This window comes from Chelonoidis abingdonii, chromosome 3 (genome assembly GCF_003597395.2).
Source record: "Chelonoidis abingdonii isolate Lonesome George chromosome 3, CheloAbing_2.0, whole genome shotgun sequence".
Lineage (NCBI taxonomy): Eukaryota > Metazoa > Chordata > Testudines > Testudinidae > Chelonoidis > Chelonoidis abingdonii.
Genome location: NC_133771.1, coordinates 9,928,880 through 9,949,802, shown reverse-complemented (window position 1 = coordinate 9,949,802; position 20,923 = coordinate 9,928,880). Strand labels below are relative to the sequence as shown.

The 20,923-nt window shown below is 44.5% G+C and overlaps 2 protein-coding genes across 2 annotated transcripts in view; both read right to left on the bottom strand.

The window, feature by feature from the left end:
* Positions 1-2,432, bottom strand: part of MTMR9 (myotubularin related protein 9) — a 32,569-nt gene extending 30,137 nt beyond the window's left edge. Inside the window, 1 exon segment of the mRNA XM_032763505.2 lies at positions 1,459-2,432. Coding sequence (XP_032619396.1) covers positions 1,459-1,643 — 185 coding nt within the window. The 5' untranslated portion in view covers positions 1,644-2,432.
* Positions 2,433-9,363: 6,931 nt separating this feature from the next.
* On the bottom strand, positions 9,364-20,374 carry LOC116815296 (gallinacin-13-like). The gene is made up of 3 exons (XM_032763523.1): positions 20,317-20,374; positions 13,755-13,900; positions 9,364-9,405 (listed from the first exon to the last, which is right to left on the bottom strand). Exons 1-3 carry the CDS (start codon positions 20,372-20,374, stop codon positions 9,364-9,366), a joined length of 246 nt encoding a protein of 81 aa, XP_032619414.1.
* Between the last annotated feature and the right edge of the window lie 549 nt (positions 20,375-20,923).

Genomic DNA, 20,923 nt, shown 5'->3' with positions numbered 1-20,923 from the left:
TAGCTGTAATTGCCTGGATACAGCGCAGCTGTCTGTCTGGGATGAGTAATCGTTTTTTGGCCAACATCACATCACCATATAAAACCTGAATTGTAACCAAACAAGACAAAATTCAGTGGGCCTGTAATTTAGTTTCAGAATTATTTCTGCTAAACCACTATTTTGGCTTAAAAAAAAAAAATTTCTTCACTGAGTAGTCATGACTTTCTCCAGCACTGAAGAACTGCAAGCATTGGGATAAATGAACGGAACAGCTGTCCAGTTTCAGTGATGATCCAATACATGTATCTATCTATATGCCCTCCTGCACTGCTATTTCATAACTTCCTGTAGTAATAGTTAATACACTAGTGGGGCTGTTTTTCCTTTCTCTGAATTTCCTGAAGCATACTGACATCACCAGTGTCATTAACTACATCTCTTCTCCACAATGAGACCAATAGGCTGTATATTTAAAGAGAGTTGCTCAAGAATTGCACAAAGCCAACACACACACACACACAAAAGCAGCAGCTTTGGAGCTCATACCGCAAAATGATTATGAAAAACTACCAGCCCAAGTACAAACATCCACTCACCCATCCTTATCATGATACAAAATACTATATTTTACTTCCTCATCAAAGACAGATTCACATCAGCAAGGTGGGAGGATGGAATTCTGTAAGCCTGCTCAATGCCACATTGGTTTGTCTTAGAGTCATCACTACACGTGAACTAAAGCAATGCATGGCTGGGACTATTTACCAAGCCCTACAGAACGGCGTATGTTGTAATCCCTTTTCTTCTTCCCTCTCCAGCAGAGAACAAGGATATTTGAGAGGTAATCTCTAAATGGATCAGGTGGAATGGGATGGAATGGCTCAGTGATAGAATCTATACTGAAATACAGTAGCCAACATTCCTCAACTTTATCAAGCCACATGATCAGGGAGCTGTAGGTATAGTACCATTGCACTGGTCCATATATGGCAGCATGGCCTCATGCAGAGAGTACTGCACAGGGTCTCCAAAGATATGGGTTCTATTCCTGGCTCTGCCATTGGCCTTGCTGTGCATCTGGGGCAAATCATTTCGCCTAATACTTCCAGCCTTTTTAAAGTGCTTTGAGATCCACAGATGGAAAGCACTGTACAAAAGCTAAATATTATTAAACTGTACCCCCTTCCATTCATGCAGTTTGCAAATGTCAGTCACCCCAGGAAGGTAGGCAATTATCACCCTCATTCTACAGAAGAGGGAAACCAAGACGAAAGTGAAGTAATTCAACCAGTGTCCCAAATAGGACTAGAAACCAGCTATCCTGATGTTCAGTCCTCTATTTTAATCATTGGACTGCACCCTCCTTCAGACCTAGAGCTAAACCCTGAGATTCCCACCACCTAATTCTTCACAGTGCTCCTTCCCATCCCTTACAAAGAGGAAAAATTGAATGGGGTAAAGAAGGGGAAAAAATACCTTTTTTCAATGGAGTCAATGTTTGAGTGCAGCAGCCACAGCTCCTCAGCATTGTCCTGGCGCCGAGATGAGAGGATGAGGTGGTGGCCAGTCAAGCATAGTGTCCCTTCCACTGCTGGGTAGAAGGGACGGTGCAGGACGACATTATCTGCTCGCGGTGTCTTGATTAGCTCTGCAAACTCCATGTTTCTCTGGGGTTGGTACTGGCCTGCGAATGATCCTGTCAACTAACCAGCTGGGGGGGAAGCAAGCCCAACTCAGCAGCACCAGTACCTCCTGTTGGGGCCAAAAAGGGGGATCCACACAATCCCAGGGATCTTCCACAATGGCTGGTGCTAGTAGCTACCAGGGAGTCAAAGAGTTGGGGAGGGTCATAACTGTAAGGGTGATTCCCAGCTCCCACCTTAGGAGCGAGGGAGTCACGTGCCTCACTCCTGAGGGGGCCTCCAGGGAGGAGATGGGGGGAGGGGTTGGGGGTGTCACAATCCCACCTCTCTGTGGAGGGAGGAAGAACAGGAGCCCGGGGGGTGTGGGGGGTGAGGGTGTCACAATGTGCTACGGTCCCAGCTCCCAGGGCAGCTCGGGGGTGGGGGGAGGGGCAAGCACGACCCCTGCTCCCGGGGGAGGTGACCCCAGTTCCTAACACGCTCGGGGGAGGGGAGTCACAATCCCAGCTCCTCAGGGGTGGGAGGAGGCTGCCGCAGGGGGGGAAGCTGCTCTCACAGCTCCCAGTAGGCGAGGCCCCTGCGGGACGCTCCAGCCCCGCCCTGGGAACGGGGAGCCTGGCCTGGCCGTGGCCCCTCAGCCCCTTCCCGACCGGCCGGCTCCGCAGCACTAACAACAGCAGGCAGGAAGCCCAGTCCGCTCGGCCCATTCCCCGGATGCTGGGACACAGACAGGGAGGGGCACGTGCCCTCGCAGGACCAATCCCCGGCCACCTCCCACTCGTGAGGGCGGAAGAGATTCAGACACCCGCTTGGCCGAGCCTCTGCCCCTACCGGAAGTAGTTCGCTACCGGAAAGGCTGCGGCGCGCCCCATCCACCCCAGCACATCCGTTCCGCATTCGAACCGGCCCTGCCGTATTTCAGTGCGGGGGGGGGTTGCTGTAAACCCACGGGAGGAGGGCGGAGGCCGGGGAAGCGGCGGGACCGAGAGTCCGTGCTGGTGGGGGGGCGGGGGTGCCGGGCAATGGCAGGAGAGAGGGGCTGGGGGAACGAGGGCGTGACGCGAAACGAGACAGGAGCTGAATGGGTGGAGCTCAGGGTTGGGATTGGCTGCAAGGGAGAGGGCGGGGCTGAAGAGAGAGAAACTCATTGGCGAGGCCAAGGGGAAGGGGCTGAAGGGGTGGAGCTCAGCAGTGAGATTGGCTGAAGGGGAGGGAGCGGGGCCTAAGGCGGAGGAACTCATGGGAGGGGCCAAGGGGGAGGGGCTCATGGGGTTGGAACTAAGGGGGAGGGGCTAATGGGGGAGGGGCTGAAGGGAGGAGCTCAGGGGTCAGATTGACTGAATGGGAAGGAGCTCAGGGGGAGGGGGCAAGGGGGAGCTGAAGGGAAGTGGGAGGGGCTGAAGAGGATGAGCTGGGGGGGAGTGTGGCACTAATTCTGTCTGAGGTGGGGGCAAGACCCTTCACTTCCTTGTGCTCCGGTTTCCCCGTTGGTTAATGGAGAAATAGGGGTTATTATCTCTGTAGAGGATTAAAAGATGTCCTGATGCAGACTTAAATCTCTACTATAGGACACCAGTCTCCTAAAGAAGACTGGAAAAAACAGAATGGATAAAGGCCTCACGTCTTATGGAGCACAGAGGCAGAACTTCCCATTAAGCAAACAAACACAACAGCACTGGTTCCTGTTGATCCCCAGCCTTCTCATGTCCTTCCTTCCACCCTCACTTGAGTGAGGGAGTCTGACAGCATCGCACCAGCTAATTGCAAGAGCCAGCTTCCCTTTCAGCACTGTCATCACGTCCTGGGAGTTCCCACCGTTGTTTATGTGTGAGCAAAATGAAGGAAGATAGAAATGTTGATAATAGTCAGTGCATAGAAGCATACATGTGATATTTCTCACCCATCAGCTCATCTACAGTCAGGGCTGGCCCTAGACCAAATGGCGCCCCATGCAAGAAGCATTTGTAGCCCATTTCACAACTGATTCACAGTTTGCATGCATGATTTATTCCTATTGTATAAAATCATACATTTGAATGCTAGTGTAATGCTGACAGAGCCTGGTCGGCAGAGGGCAACCGCTGGAGCTTAGTGCATGAGCCTTTACTGTATGAGCTAAAAGCCAACTGGCTGTTCGTTAAGGCTGTAGAGCAGACTCATTTTATCTCTTTCTCTATGTGGTTGCGGTGCCACTAGATGGGACACAAACACCACACCCAGAAGGTGTGTGGGTTACATTAGGATCTGTAAATCTGTATTTATTTGTGCCATGTATAAGCAAATAAAAAAAGTATTTCCTATTAGCTTATAGAAACTGGTGAATTTTAAGAATAACTGAAATGTAATAACATGAAGAAATTGTACTGTGCACCACCAGTATTAAAATAGTGTTACAATAGATGACTGCACATATACCTGTGACGGCATGGCTGACAAGATTCTAGGAGGTTCGAGGAAAATGTAATTCCCAGAAAGTCTGGAAGGTTCCATGAGATTCTACAAAGGTCCAGAACATTCTAGGAGGTTAGTGAAAAATGAATCCACATATGGAATACCTAAAACATTTTACTTCAAACATTCTGTTTCCCCTTTTGTTGCTAACAAGAAAAACAGCACCTTGAGCCTGACGTTCCCCCCGGCAATCCTGGCACCCCAGGTGGTCCTCTGCCCCTAAAGCCAGCCCTGTCTTCAGTGGACAAAATTCTGCTTAGTTACACTAGCATACATCTCTATTTTCCTTTCCCAACAGGTAAGATACACATAATTACTTAGCAACATTTTCTTAACTTTCACCCCTTTTTAGACTCCTCATGGAGCAACCATACCTAAATGGCATCCCAGAAGGCATGCACAGGAGAGGCAGGTAGGGAGGCAAGGGGGTTGAATAGTGTGGTTCCAAAGACTGTTGGCGCCAAAGGGTGTCTTTAGAAAAACGGAAACCCAGCCCAGGGGAAGCTATACAGACAGGAGCATGAATTTTAACCAGTAAAAGGGAAGATAGAAATTCAAACCACTAGGAGGAAATCTAAAGAGCAAATAGCCACCTATGCAGATCAGAAGCTGATGCCTGCATGAGAATGGGTAGCACCACTGGGCTGCCGGGGTGGAAAGGGACATTTCAGGGAGGATAAAGACATTAAAGTGCCATTACATTATTACTTTGGCTCAGTTTTGTTCACCGCAGAAGATGTTGGGGAGGTAACTACCTAACCCTACTGTCTTCTCGTAATAAGATACTGTCAGAGGTTGAGTTGGATAAAAGGGAGGTTTTGAAACAAATCCAATAAGCAGCAACAGATTTCCAGGCCCAGGTGGATATGTCCAGGATTCCTGAAGGAGGTTAAGAATGAAGTGGCTGAGCTGCCACCACAAATGTGCAATCTCATTCGATTTACCTTCCTTTCTGGAGAACTAGGGGGTATATAGTAGGGAAATTGGAGACTAGAAAACTTTACTTCTGTACCTCCTAAATTGCTTGCAATGATAATTAAAAATACGATTATGAAACATTTAGTTCAAGGATTCTCAAACTTCATTGCACAGTGACCTCCTTCTGACAACAAAAATCACTACATGACCCCAGAAAGGAGGGGGTTGAAGCCTGAGCTTGCCTGAGTCCCTCTGCCCCAGGCAGGGGGGCCAAAGCCCCGGGGCTTCGGGCCAAAGCCCTGGGCTTCAGCCCCAGACAGTGAAGCTCGGGTCTCAGTCCCAGACCCCAGCAAGTGTAATACCAGCCCTGGTGACCCCATTAAAACATGGTTGTGAGCAGAGCCGGCTTCAGCTTTTTTGCCGTCCCAAGAGACGAAGAAAAGAAAAAGAAAAAATAGATAAAGCCACGATCGGCAGCACTTCGGCGGGGACTCTACTGCGCCATTCTTCATTCTTCGGCAGCAATTCGGCAGCTGGTCCTTCCCTCCGAGAGGGACTGTCAAATTGCTGCCGAAGACCTGGATGTGCCGCCCCTTTCCATTGGCCACCCCAAGCACCTGCTTCTTGCGCTGGTGCCTGGAGCTGGCCCTGCTTCTGACTCACTTTGGGGTCCTAACCCACCGTCTGAGAACCGCTGACCTAGAAGACCGTGATATACAAGGGTCTAACCAGGACTGCTTCGGCAAAGGAAAATCATGCTCAGTAATTTTAGAATTCTTTGTACAGTGTTAATAAAATAGGGTATAAAGGTGAATGAGCTGGCTATTTTAGCCTTTCAAAAGGCCTTTGAGAATGTCCTTCACAAGAAGCTACTAAAGGAACTAAGGAGTAAGGGTCCGAGAGGCAAATTATTGTCATGGCTGATAAATTGGCTAATGCACATAAATGAAAGAGTCGGATGAATTTCATCTTGGCAAAAGATTAACAGCCGCGTGCTTCAAGGTTCTGTACCAGGGTAGGTGTTTAACATGTTTATTACTGATATATAGGTGGGGGGTTGGTGGCAACATTTTGAAATTACAGATTTAGGTTAGTCAAGATCAGAGAGGTAGTGAAGAACTTCGGAGAGACCTAACCAAGCTGGATGAATGGGCAACGCAAGAGCAGATGAAGTTTGATGCCTACAATGCAAGGTAATGACCTGTAACACACACTTCCCAGTGGGTTACATGCTTTCTCTGCTCAAAGGAAGCTTGTCCTGCGTGTCTGAGGCCCACAGTGATTCAAATCCCAGACAAGTCCTCATTTATGTGACGTCCACAATGTTGGTCGACACACTGGGGATTGAACAAGGAGCTTCAGAGCAAAAAGCATAAGCTGCTAATGCTCTGTAGCTGGAGACTGTAACAATTTATATCCTCGGTGGATCTTCATATTGATATGGATAATTAAGCTATCCAACATTTACAATAGGTAAGATTTTTTAAAAAAATTAAAGGAGATATAAACCATCATGCTCCAGCACAGAAGCCAACTTCGAACTGAGAGGTAAAGAGGAACCTTCCCCCTAAGAAAAAGTTATACCATTGGCACCCACTAGGGTGTAGCTCACAATGAAGCCGGTGTCAGTAACATGATACTGAGGAGATGGAGCAGTAGTCTGATCCAGGATAGCAGGTTTTATTAACCTATCAGAAACCCAGAAATCCTTACTCCCAATCTTATGCTTTTCTTTGGAAAAGATCAAAACACCTAGAACATGCAGGGACCAAAGAGAGTCTTTAAAAAGAGGACTGGCCACTAGATTGAAAAAAAGAGAGAAACGGCTATTTTGATGATCACAGCCATCTTCTTTGCCTTTCTTCAGCTCTGATTAGGGCCAGACAGCTTATCCAAACAACATCTCTTCCTCGCAGAAGTTTCAACAATGAATTCACACCGAGTATGGGCCCATTTACAGTCACTACCAGGATGGCTGCAGTGACGTGTGTATTCAAGGGTGCTCATCTCCTGCACAAGAGAAACAGTTTGAGGTTACTGGTGTAGGCACAAAACCACAGGAAAACAGGAATTTTCGTAACAGATCAACCCAGAAACATGCACACAAGAGAAGTTGCTCATTCATCGTTGGTACGCAGGGAACAAGGTTTTCAGATCTTAGTCTCTGGTTACATGCTTATCGTAAGGGCAAGTTACCGTGGGTGTAGCTGCACATTCACACTTGTGAGTACTGACAGGGGAGGTCATTTGGACAACTGAGTATCAGATTTGCAGGTGCACTGGCCTAGCTGTCTGAGGCCGTGTCTACACGACGCGCGAAAATCTATTTTAGGTACGCAATTTCAGCTACGAGAATAGCGTAGCTGAAATCGATTATCTAAAATCGATCTACTCACCCGTCTTCACCGCGCGGGATCGATGTGCGCGGCTCGCCATGTCGATTCCGGAACTCCGTTGGTTTTGGTGGAGTTCCAGAATCGATGTAAGCGCGCTCAGGGATCGATATATTGCGTCTAGATGAGACGCGATATATCGATCCCCGAGCAATCGATTGTAACGCGCCGATACGGCGCGTCGTATAGACGTGGCCTGAGAGCAGCAACAAAACTACAGGTGCACAAACGGAGGCTTGGTTAAAGCTGGGTGCAAATTTGCCCCAGGACATCTACAATAGCCCAGATTTGCTTTTGACAGCCGTAAGTATCACTAGAAAATAAGGACATTGAAGTCAGCTCATTTTCCAACCCAAACATGAATCCCATCTCAATAGGGGAGAAAATGCCTGCCTGACAAAGAACCTTGCCCACTATAACACTGATCTGCTTTCCTTTGTGAAGGCTGGTAGCTCTAGAAGAGGGGAGGTCTTTTATAGCTTTCCAGGGTTACATAAGCAGATCCTCAGCTGGTGTAAGTTATCATAGCTCCATTAAGGTCGATAGAGCTGTGACAATTTACAGGTGAGGATCTATCCCAAGAGGTCTTGGCAGGCTCCATCCACCCGGATCCCTCCCACTGAGTATTCAAGGGGTGCACAGTAGTTAGCTGGAATGTCAAAACTTTACTGAAGGTTTCAAGTGAAAGAGCAAGACTCCGATGGGTCTAACCTTCTAAATTTATTCATGGACCATTAAAACAGCACTCCTCTAACAGAACCTCTAGGCCCTGCACTGTTAGTCTTTTTCTTTATTGAAAGTGGACCATTTATTCCTATGCTCTTTGTTTCCTGTCTCTTAGCCAGTTACTGATACATTTCTTCACACACTATGTGAGATGAAGTGGGTATTCACCCACGAAAGCTCATGCTCCAATACGTCTGTTAGTCTATAAGGTGCCACAGGACTCTTTGTCGCTTTTTACACATTCAGACTAACACAGCTACCCCTCTGATACGAAATAACCTATGTTATCCCATTCTTTTTTGTCCACTATTTTGTAGATGTTTGTAAATGTGGGGGAAAATTGGACTAGCCCCAATAGTCCAGGCCTCTGCTTACTTGGCCGGGGCTCACCTTGCGGCTAGCAGGCCCGAGTCTAGGCCCAAAGCCTGAACCAAGCTAGAAGCTGTGCTCTATAACCACTGTAATTGGGGGGGTGGGCCAGGGGAAGCAGTAAAAAGCCTTAGCAGCAAGAATAATTTGCCATAGGTGCCTGCTGCTTTTGAAATATAATAACCACTTGTGTAACCTATAAGTGTGAAGCAATTATCTAAAATGAGTAACTATGCCTCCCCGCTACCCCAGTTATGTGTGGAGCGCACTCATCTCTAGCATTGTTTGGGAACACAGTAAGACATCCTAAACTCTACCACCCATGACATAGTTCTTATTTTGGTGTTGAATTCAGGCAGTTGTATAATGAGAAAAAGATTGACTAGGAGACAACAGACTTTTGTCTCAAAATCAGAGCCCACGCAGAGCCAACCTATGCAGTGCAGAGTGTCCTGCTTGCTGCTTTAGTAGTTAGCTATCTGAGTGATGGTGTTGGGGACTTGGTGGGTCTTGTATTGGGTCTTTGTTTTCTCTGCACCATTCTTGGAACTGAATGCAAGACTGTCTTGATTTCCTGTTTACACAGACTCATACCTCCTTGCTCTACATCCCTTAGTGATCGCTCTGATGTTCGCAACTCAATTCACAGGTCTCAGAATGTAAAAGTGGGAATCTTCCTTATGCCGGAATCCCATAACCTGAGTGACATTTAATGAACAGTGCTGAAAAGCCCCCTAAATCCAGTCTGGGGATACCAATTCAGCCCCTAATGAGACTGATAATTCTGTTCCTGACACCGCCAGTATCCCTATTTACAGTCCCACCTCTTACCTGGAATAGCCACGGAGTCTAGAAAGACAACAGAAAAGTGTAGAGGAGCCTCATGGCTGAAGGTTGGCTAGGATCCCAGTGTAGCTGGAGAGCTAAGAAACAGAGTCAGAGTGAGATCATTATGTGATAAAGATAACAAGATTCTGCATTTATACAGGTTTCAGAGGGGTAGCCGTGTTGGCCTGTATCAGCAAAAACAACGGGGAGTCCTTGTGGCACCTTAGAGACTAACAAATTTATTTGGGCATAAGCTTTCGTGGGCTAGAACCCACTTCATCAGATGGATGGAGTGAAAAATACAGTAAGTAGTATATATATTACAGCACATGAAAAGATGGGAGTTGCCTTATCAAGTGGGGCGTCAGTGCTAATGAGGCCAATTCAGTTAAGATGGAAGTGGCCTATTCTCAACAGCTGACAAGAAGGGGTGAATATCAAGAGAGGGAAAATTACTTTTGTAGTGCTAACTACATTGGCCTCGTTAGCACTCTCTTGAGGACTCCTCGTTGTTTTTGCATTTATACAGCATTTCCTGAGAGCGTGCAGGATATGGGGAGGAACATACATTAACTGAGCTGTGCACACTGCTTGCTGTTCACACAGCCTTTATTGTCACTCGGCCCCAGTGCATCTGCTCACGACAATACTTAGCTCCCGTGTACTTCATCTCTTTGTGTCACTGGCCCTCCCACTGTATTATTAGCCCTTTTGTGTGCCATTTGCACAGTTCACCCAGCTTCAGCATGCAGGCGTATACAGGGAATTCTCCCTTCTTCCTATCCAGCTCAGAAAGAATTTGACAACTTGCAAATTAGTTGCAAACATGAAGATGTCAGCTGTGGGTCTAATGAATTAACAAGAGTGCAAAGTACATATTGGAGCAGGTCCTGGGTTAGCAAGACTTGAGGTAGTTTTTCAGGGTCTAAGTATCAGTGAGTGATGATTGACAGCCTAAGTAGAATCATCTCTTCTTCTTCTGTCCTCCTCTGTAAGGGAGATGTTATAAGTATGGGCTACTGCTTTGGTCACTATCAATCCGAGAGACTCCCAATGAATTATGTCCAAGAGACAAAGGGAAGATCTAAACATTAATGCAAAACTTGGGTCATCCTCTGGGCTTCTCCCCAGTGAGGCTCAACAGGGCAAAGCGTATCCAAAATTAAATATGCCCATCGTCTTCAGTTCTTTTTATTAGCATCGATACTTTGCTGTGGTTGGATCGCTCAAAAATAGATGGATGTTCCTATTTAATATTTATGTTATATTGGTGCCTGGAGTGCTCAGTCAAGATTGGGCACCTTTTGTCCTAGGTGCTGTACCAACAAGAACTACATCTCTGCCTAGAAGACCACACACTACAAGAAGGCAAACAGCGTGTGAAGGGTTGGGGGAGAGGGAGACATTCGAATAAATACCCTGTTCCTAAAGTCAAGACTGAATGCCTTTCAGACGCTTACGTCACAGCTCAATCAGAGGTTACAGGTTTGATTCACAAATTACTGGGTGATGTTCTCTGGCCTAGGTTATGCAGGAGGCTAGATTAGATGATCATAAGGGGCCCTTCTGACCGTAGAAGGTAAGCAGAGGTGCATTTTTTTTATCTTATCCTTTAGTTGTGTAATGCCAGAAAAGTAGAGCTGATGGGCTCATTGTCAAGTGTTATATTGTCAGTCATGGCCAGGGTTGTCAATGTGCTGGAAGAAATGGGGTTCACTGAAATAGTTATGGATTATGGGCCTCAGAATTGCTGAGAAACTCTACTCCCGTGGTAGTCAGTAGGAAAGGTGGGTACTAAATACAGGCTGCGTGTCCACAATTTTCCCAAGTGATTGATCTAGGGTATTGGGGAAGAGGGCTGAGATCTTGAGTGTCCAGTCTGGCACACCTGAAGGGCACTCATCACTGAAGCACCCCAAATCCATGTCTGCTTAGAACAGACTGTGGCCTCAGTACATTGGTGCGGGGCAGGTGGAGTCATTTGAGTCTGCGTGGCAGGACATACAATCCAGGAGGCCATAGTGAAGTTTAAACCTAATAAGGGAGATGGCTATGGGGAAGACACCTACACAGGGCTGGCAGAGGCAGCAGCCTATGAGTTGGATATTTAAGGCCCCATGAACCTGACATTTTCATATCAGGGACCAAGCTCCTCAGCTTGTAAAAATGCCTCACAGCATCCTAGATTCATAGATTTTAAGGCCAGCAGGGGCTATTAATTCATCTGGTCTGATCTCTTGCATAACTAAGGCCATTACATTCAACCCAGTTACCCCTGTATTGAGCCCACTAACTTGTGTTGGGCTAAAGCATAACATCCAGAAAGGCCTCCAGTCCTGATCTGAAGAGTCCCAGGCATGGAGAATCCACCACTTCCCTTGCTAGTTTGTTCCAGTTGTTAATCACCCGCTTGTATCTTAGTTCCAGTTTGAATTTGGCTGTAAACTGCCAACTGTTAGTTCTTGTTCTGCCTTTCTCTGCTAGATTGAAGAGCCCTTTAGTATCTGGTATCTTCTCCCTGTGAAGGTAGTTATACACTGTCATCCAGCCTCTTTCTGATAAGCTAAACAGATTGAGCTCTTTACATCTCTCACAGAAAAGCATTTCCTAAAGCCGTTGAATTGTTTCTGTGGCTCTTCTCTACACATTCTTCAGTTTTTCTGTAACCCTTTTGCTAGGTGCTGTTGCCAGCAACAAGGGCTGGGTTGAATATCTAGGGGTGCCTCTTAACAATACAACACAGAACCAGGTTGGCTCCCCCCTAGTGATCCGGGAAAACTAAACATGTCCCCAGGGCACCTCTAAGAGGCAATACTTCCCCTCTCACAAGCACTGAGTCTGGGTATAACAAAAGGAAACAGTTATTAAAAGGGAGATGGAACTCAGCATTAATTTGGAAACACACTGCAACAACGATTCAAAAGCATTTAAACCATAAGTAAACACCCACCCCAGAGTACACTGGGCAGTGTCCTTCACCTCAGTTTCCCGCCTTGTGGCACGAAAGTCCGCAGAACAAATATCCCTGTAACACACCACTCCCTTCTCCCTCCACCACACCCCACTGCTGCTGCTGGCTAGTCCCCACTACCACTGCAATGCTGGGTTCTGAGGTTCCTCCTCTTAGCCTAGTTCTTAATGATTTCACTGGGTCATGGGGACCTCACTACAAACCCAGCCTCTGCATGGCTTTCACTACAATACCACCCCCACCACAGATCTAAGGTTTAGCCTCTAGACCTCTACAACAGCAATTTCAGCTTTAATAACCACTGAACAGAAACAAGGACTCTCAATAGAGCCTAATCAATTCTCTCTTTAAAAAGTAAGGTAAAAAGTTAAATAGCACCTAGGACTCGACTCGATAGAAACACTTGTCCCCATCCCTTGTGACAGACAGAGGGATTTGGCATCTGTACCCCTTGGTTAGCAAGTGAGGTTCAGTTTAGGGTGACCCCCGACCCTAGTCAGGGCAGGCTAAGTACAGTTCTGCTGCCCTTTACTCATAGAAGAAGGCTAACAACATTTCATTCCCCCTGCATTCAATATCAAAGTGAATTATAAACCCAAACCAGTCAAGCCTGGTCACTTTGGCAAAACAGCTGAAAACCTCGGCAGAGTAGGTGTGTCAATTCGAATACGGTCTGCTCCTGAAGCCCTTCCCCCTCTTCATCACTAGATGTCAGGGGAGAGCTCATTCAGCCTCTGCTTACATTTAATTCTGGACACCAGAACTGCAAGCAGTCTCATCAATGTGGAGGTGACATCACCTGCCTGCTCCTGCATGCTACTTCCCCGTGTATACAGCCAAGGACAGCATTACCCTTTTCGCCACAGCGTTGCAGTGGGAGCTGATGTTGAGCTGTTTGTCTGCCATGCCCTAAATCCTTTAGGGTCACTGCTTTCCGGGATACAGTCCCCTGTTCTGTAGCTGTGGCCTGTGTTTGTTGCTAGATATGTGACCTTGCATGTGGCTGTATTAGAATATATTTTGTTTGAAGGGGCCCAGCTTTTCAAGCAAGGGGTGTAGTTTACACCAGCTGAGGAAGTGAGATCTGGATGGGAAGGAAGAGGGGACCTGAAATGAGTGGAAGCCATTATCCTATAGTATCAATGCGTTTCTCTCCCCGTGGGTACAGTGATTTTTCTCAGCGAGGATTTGAACAGACCCTGATCGTGCAAGAAATTACAGGAGGTAGAATTCCCTGATGCTCACATTCCTGCATGTACATTGGGAATTACTTTTGGGTTGGTGAGCATTATTGTCCTCCTAAAGGTTACACAGAATCAGATCCTCGACTGATCTATGTTGGCAGGGATCCACTGAAATCAGTGGAGCTATGCCGATTTATACCAGCTGAGGATCTGTCCCACAGCCTCCAATTCTGCTTGATGGACACCAGATGAGGTCCATAACTGAGAGAAACAAGTGCAACTGCCTTACCAGACGCTTAGGTCGGCAGCATTTCTGCCTTCCATTCTTGCAGGTCCCCAGCTCCACTTCATCCCGGCTATCAATCTTTGTGCATTTTGCTTTACAGTAACCATCACGTCTGATGCAAGACTGGGTGTCTGGAAACCACCGATGTCCTACAAAAGGGAAAGAGTTTAGAGATGTGGGGCAAAAATTTGTCTGGGGATTGGTTCTGCTTTAAGCAGCAGGTTGGACTAGATGACCTCCTGCCTGAGGTGACTTTCAACCCTCATATTCTATGTTGAAGAGTATCTAATTGCCAAAGGATGGTACAGCACTTAGGGTGCTAACGTGGACCTCATGAGACCCAAGTTCAAAGTCCCTGCACTGCCACATGTTTCCTGGGTGGTCTTGGACAAGTCACTTAGCCTCTCTGTGCTTTAGAAGCCTAGCTGTACAATGGGAGCAACAGCACTTCCCTATCTCCTGGGTGGGGGTGGGGGGACCTAAGGCTCAATGAATTAAACTTTGTGAGGTCCTGTAATGGTGGGAGCCAGCTAACACATATAAAATGAGTAACAAAGATAGATTTAAACACAAAAATCCGGGCATGCTGGGATTCGATTTAGAGGTGTTTGATACCTACGTATTGCAGAAGCGTAACAGCAGGATGGGTTTTCTATTCTTACTCATGCGCCAGGTGCTGCAGAAGGGAATCACCCACCCTCTCCCATTACCAATTACTCATTCTTCTGGCATTTAGCAGGAGGGCAGACTGACTCACCGTGTGAGCCGCTACTCCCAAGCCATCAATAACAGACCTTGAGTACAGTAACCATGGCCCCAAATTTACATTCTCCTTCAAATCCCAATGTCTGGAACCTGATGCTCAAAATTTTCTACCTCATTCCAATACTGGGGACCGGAACTATACCCCTCATCAGTGTAGTTTCCTAATACTCACTAGTGTTTTTGGTTTAAAGTTGCAGTAGTAGGATTTTATGTTTGTATTTTGTATAATTTAAATTAAAAAATAGAGAATAATAAAATAATAATGTACATGAAACACTGGGTTCGTCTGGCCAAGACTTCCCTGGAGCACCGTGTCGCAACCGACAGAACCCGGCTCCTACCTATCCACGATCAACCTAGCTGGCCACTAGACTGATCCAGACTCTGGACTGGTAACTGTAACATCGACTGGTGGGACAATGTGTGTGTGTGTGTGTGAGAGAGAGAGAGAGAGAGAGATTGAATGCATGTGCATTTGTTGTATCCTCAATCAATGCGGCGTATTGCCTTTTCCCCTGAAAAAGATCCCGTGTGCCTCTTATAAGCATATTATTTTTTGGTGAAGAATTGCGAAAGGGGGAAAACATGCTTTGTGATTGTTAAACATACTGCTAAACATTGTTAAATGGTATTCCAGCCATATAAAGTGATCAATCATTCAGGTGTGCACACCCCTGGTCGTAGAAGTGAGGGGCAATAGGGGGAGGATTAGAGTCCTCGCTCCGACCCGTCTGACGGGGAAAAACTGCGTAGGGGAATATACCCTCGGTCGTAGCAGGATTGAGCCCAAAAGGTAGGGGGCTTAGCGTTGTCCCCCCCTGTTCAGTCAGGCAGTTTTTAGGGGGTATAGACTTTTTGTGGTGTGTAAGTCCCAGCATGAGCATGGGCATAGAACAGTTATAAAAATAAAAGAGTCCCCTAGGAACAAAGCTCAAAAAGAGCAGAAAAAAATGTCATTGATACAGGAAATTACTCCTTTTAAACAAATCTTGCTCTGTTAAGCCAAACTCTGAAGGATATAGGAGTTTGGGCAGTGTAGTATTTTTTGTGAGTGATATTGTGGTGATTTCACAATTAAAAAAAAAGTTTAAGGAAAGGGACCAGGACTGGGTGAGGGCTAGTTAAGGAGCTCACCCTCCTAGGGACAGTTCAGCGAGGAAAGCAAGATCAGGCCCAGACAATCAGTCAGGCAACAAATGGTGATATCTGAACTAATGAAGGTGTCTTTTTGGAAAATAAGCAAGTGATTTAAGGAAAAGAAAGTGAGACGTTAACTCTGCAGAGGCTGGAGGGAATTTAGCAGTTGAATGCTGTAAAAATGTTCCAAAGGAAAAGTGTTATAAAAAGAGAGTTCTTGGTTTCTTTGCAGCCATTCTGGAGGGAAAATGAGCCCTTTTCCCAAAGGAATGTCTGTAAATAATCCAGGCCAAAAAAAAATCTAATTTAAATAATTTGACTATGGACAATTCAGTCAAATTTGCTAAAAGAATATAAAAGGTGTCTACTGGAATTTAACTGCCCCCAAATGTATGTCAATGTATCTATGTACAGCTGTGTAAAAATTAAAGCAGTGTAAGGGATGTTAAGCAAAAAAGTATGTATGTATCTCTGTGTATAAATATATTGTGTAAATATGTGGAGTGTTTAGGACCTAAACCAATATTCCTGGTTTGTAAAACTCTTGTTTTGTAGGTTTAAAATAGATTGGTTTGGTTTGGTTTTTAAATAATACCACTAAAATCCACTTGAATCTTTCATTCAAAGTTGCAAAACTGACAGACTTTTTGCCAGACACAGGGAACTAGTGTTGTTTGGCTTTGGGAATTTAGCACTTAACCCATAAGGTACCTCAATGCTTTATGAAGATCAATATCTTTTTAAAAACCAAAGTCGTGGCTGCAGCAGGGCAGTCAAACCCAGGAGAAAGGAAAGAGATTCTGGATTTGGTTTTTGGTAACAAAAGAGCAAATAAAAGCTGTAGTAAAAAAACCAAATTAATTAAAAAAAAACCCAGTGTCCCTCTGGAGCAACTGCAGGGGTGAGGTGCACAAAACAAAACAAAAAGAAACATTAGGAACACTGAACCTTAAGGTAATCAAACTGTCACTTTAATCAGGGTACATAAAAACTCTGTAAGCATTAAAAAAAACCAAAACAGTTCCACCTTATATAAAAATTAATATGGCTAATGTTATAGAAGTTAAATGATGAAAAAAATGTGCATTTTCCCCAGAACATGTGTAGTGTATATTGTAGGAGGGGTAAAAGAAATGCAAAAACATACCATACTCCTTGATTAAAATCCTATTTGGGCTCCAAAGGGAGCCACAATAGGTTGTGTTTTCTTTTTCAGATTGCTGTGTGTTTTGAAAGCAAAAATTAAAAGTAAAAAGAAATCAAAACTCTGGTGAAAGTTAATTGTGTCCCTTTTAAGACAGAGTCTCTGAGCTGCTAATGGCTTCGGATCCAAAAACAAGCCAGAAAGCATCTGTATTAATGCAAATTACCTAACTGATAGAGGAAGGAGAAAACTGGCCATAAATGGCAGCACAAAGAAATCAAACCTAAAAATAAAAGGACAGATTAACCCTAAGTAGAAAAAATATATATACACCAGTACTTTTTTTGTGCGTATATGCAGTGCTAAAATCTGAAGACAGGTGCAAAAGGGGTCTCCTTATATGCATGATACCCCTACCTTTTAATTCACCAAAACACTCAAAATATAATTACATTAAAAAGCTTGTGCAAAAATTTCAAGAACATTGAACACACTGGCCTCAAAAACAAATTGTCTAAATAAAAAAACATGGCATAATAAAATGTATAGTGTGTATAATTTTTTAAAAGAACCTTTAAGGTCATACAATGCTTCTCAGCTATTACCTGTGAATAAACTTAAAGCTTAGCACAGCAAAAAAAACCATTACAAACTTGTCTGCTGTATAAAAAAAAAAACCTGAGGTACATCATCTCATAAATTTAATAACTGAACAGCGGAATAATTCACTCTAAACCCTTAAAAAGTAGAAGCCATTGAAACCTGGCCTGCCTATAAAACAAAAACACAGGAAAGTGTAGGGGTAATTCCTCTGTTTTGCCTGCAATCAGCAAGGGTATTTGTAAAAGAAAGGGTTATTGTAAGCAATAATCTGCCACCCCAAAACAGGTAGAAACATGTTCTTTTTGTCTTTCAGAAAATCAGGAAATGCTGGTACCAGCTGAAAAGCAACCCAAAATGCCATGAATCTACAAAAATTGTGTTTTGTGTTTTATGTTTTGTCTTGTGTTGTTTGTTTTGTTGCTAGTATTGTTGTGTATTGTGTTAAAAATACTGCATCAAGCAAAAAAAATAAATAATAAGCATTGAAACTGTATTTACAAAAACCAATATTGCAAAAGGGCAGAGGTCAAGGAACTCCAGTCTGTTAACAGGGAAACATCCTCAGGCAGCAAACACCGTATTAGGAGGGATTGGTTTGAAAGCAGGAATTATAAATATCATAGACCTGAAGGTATTTAAAAATAAGTTAAGTTCCTTGTCTCAACTGCAAGATAGTCTCATTCACAACCAGGCAAATACAACTGTGAACTTGGTACAAATAGATCTGGGAAACCTAAAAGCAACATGAAGTATGTGGAGGTGGCTAAACACCACCTCCTGCCTGCTATATAACAACAAATAGAATTAGGGAATAAAACTGCCTTAGCCATAGAATGTACTAAAATGCAAATTCTTAGTTTAGCAGCACTTGAACATGAAATGTTTGGCGTAATATCTGGGAATGTTTGGGTATCAACGCATCTTTTAAAACAACGGAAGAGGTCCTTGTTCTATACCTACAAATATAAATAAATGCAGCATGTTTCCAGCATGGTTAAGCCTGATTTGTTATTAGGTAAAATTATTGTTAAAATTGCTCAGCAACAGTCTGTGGAGACAGAAATCTGAAGAGTGAGCCTGCTCCCAAAATTGAGCATGGGATCCTTTTGGCTTCCCCAGGTTATGGGTCAGTGGGCTGGGAAAAAGGAGAAATTATTGGACACCGGAGGATGTACGAAGTGGAGCCCTCAGAAATGGGGGTGCTTGTCCCTACCTGTCACCACAGAACCATGCAGCAAAGACACATCATTGGGAACATGCATGGGACGAACTAAAAAATGTGATACGTGTTTTGTACAACAAACAATGTGTATGTGTTATATCCTGGGAAACAGTATTTTAAAAAAATGCAAGTATCAGTCAACCCCCAGTGAATGAATGGAGACGTAATGCCCACGTATCATCTGCTAGCAATCACATGTACTATTTACCAAAAATTTAAAAAAGCACAAAGCACTATAACCGCCACCCTGGTTAATTTCTCTGTTTCCCTGGGCCTGGATTGGCACAATCTAACTGATCACTTGTTGTCAGAAACAAAGGTGACTCAGTTTTTACAGCAAACACAAAGGCACACAGGGAAGCATGTCATTCGAATATTACATGCAAATAAAAACATGCTAAAAATCGGTAAATCTGACAAAAACCTGACAGCCTATCATTGGTACGATGTTTTTACAAGCTGCTCCCTGACCCCTAAAAGGCATATTGTCTATTATGTTTCCCCCATTACTAGTTGTGCTAATATTGTCCTATGTTTGCTTGCTAGAAATGTGTTGTATGTGCTACTGAACGAAAAGAATGTTTGTTAAATTACAACCACAAGCTCAAATTGTCTCTCAGTATATTGCTGTAAAACAATTATATAAAATATGACCCACTCAGGAATTGTTCTTGAGGAGTTAAAAGGGGGACATGCACTGGTAGATTTTATGTTTGTATTTTGTATAATTTAAAATAAAAAATAAAGAATAATAAACTAATAATGTAGCATGTATTAAATGTATTGGTGTACGATTTGACCATATCCTGCCAGCCACCCTTTTGGAGTAGCAGAAAGGATGGCCTAACGTGCCATTGGTAGAGATGCATCAGCCAGAATTTCTTTGTGTCTGGACTGATTTCAAGGCAGTAACAGACCTTTGTGGGTCACCAGTGTGTTGTAGGCTTAGCATTTAAAATAAGTAGAAGAATGCCGTGATTGTTTTTCTTTTGCATTGCGATTTGATGTTCCTGTTCAAAATGTTCTGTGTAAATCAATTCTGTTTTGTGTGGGAATGAGGAATGTGTGTTAAGAGAGAAGTGTAAGGGCCATCACTGAACCAGATGGTCTAGGGAGAAACCAGAAACAAATGCAAGGGCGCCAGGAAGCTGCAACGTGCCCCTCTTGAAATGTCAGAGGTGGCAGATTGACGACACTAAAAATGAGACAGGGACCTATCAAAGGGGATGAGATAGTTGTGATCAAAACCAGCATGGGGTAACTCCCTGAGAGACTTAATAAAAGAACAAAATTAAAAAAAATAATAATAAAAAAACAAGCACTCATCAAACAACAGTTACTTACAGCATGATAGTGCAAAACTTAATGAAGGAAAATGACTATATAAACAGGGTGTCTTGCCATGAAACTTTGGGTTCAACCTGCCAAGACTTTCCTGGAGCATCTTGTCGTGCCCAACGGAACCCGGCTCCTCCCTACCTGTAATCAACCTAGCTGCCACTAGATTGATCCGGACTCTGGACTGGTAACTATAACATTGACTGGTGGGACAGTGCGTGTGTGTGTGTGTGTGTTTGAATGCATATGCTAATGGTTGTATCTTCAGTAAATGTGCTGTATTGCCCTTCCCCCTGAAAAAGATCCTGTGTGCTTCTAATAAGCATAACACAGTCCCCTACGTGTTTCAGTCTTACCTGCGGTCGCCAGGGAAACCAAGAAGAGAACCACAAACAGAATGTAAAGGATCTCCATGGCCAAAGGTATGGCTGGCCCGTCAGAAGCACCGAGATAGATTGAGTGTGTAATTGTTTGAATGGCATATATGAGAAGTCTCTGTATTTATAGAAAGTCCCCTACCAGAGAGCAGAGCACAAGAGGAGGAGCATGAATTAGTCACTCCTCAAATACAGGTTGCTGGCTTCTCAATCTGCTTTCAGGTCACTCTGACCCACTGGATCCACTCTCAGTAATATGCACGCCCTGATTATTCAGCATTCATGTCTCTCTCTCTCTCTTTTTTATTTTTTTTTTGGCCCTTTCACATTGCCATTATGTTTCTCCCATGAAATATGCACAATCTGCTCCGCCCCAGCAGCTGGACAAGATGGGGTGAAATTCTCCCTCCTTCAGATCCGGCTCAGAGGGAATGTGACAAGTAGCAAGTTAGTTCCCAGTTCAACAAAACACTGTCAGGTGTAGGTATAATGAACAAGGTGTAAAATAACGACGGGTTTGTCTGCACTTGAGAGTTTGTCGGTTTAACGATACCTGCATGAGAGGGGATGCAGAATGGCTAACATC

What these genes read in the sequence shown, in the direction of transcription:
- LOC116815296 (XM_032763523.1), bottom strand. Translation starts at nt 20,374, where the DNA reads ATGGAGATCCTTTACATTCTGTTTGTGGTTCTCTTCTTGGTTTCCCTG. An exon ending in GGTTTCCCTGGCGACCGCAG is followed by an intron (nt 13,901 to 20,316) that starts GTAAGACTGAAA and finishes TCCCTTTTGTAG; the next exon opens with GACATCGGTGGTTTCCAGAC. An exon ending in GCTGCCGACCTAAGCGTCTG is followed by an intron (nt 9,406 to 13,754) that starts GTAAGGCAGTTG and finishes TCTGTTTCTTAG; the next exon opens with CTCTCCAGCTACACTGGGAT.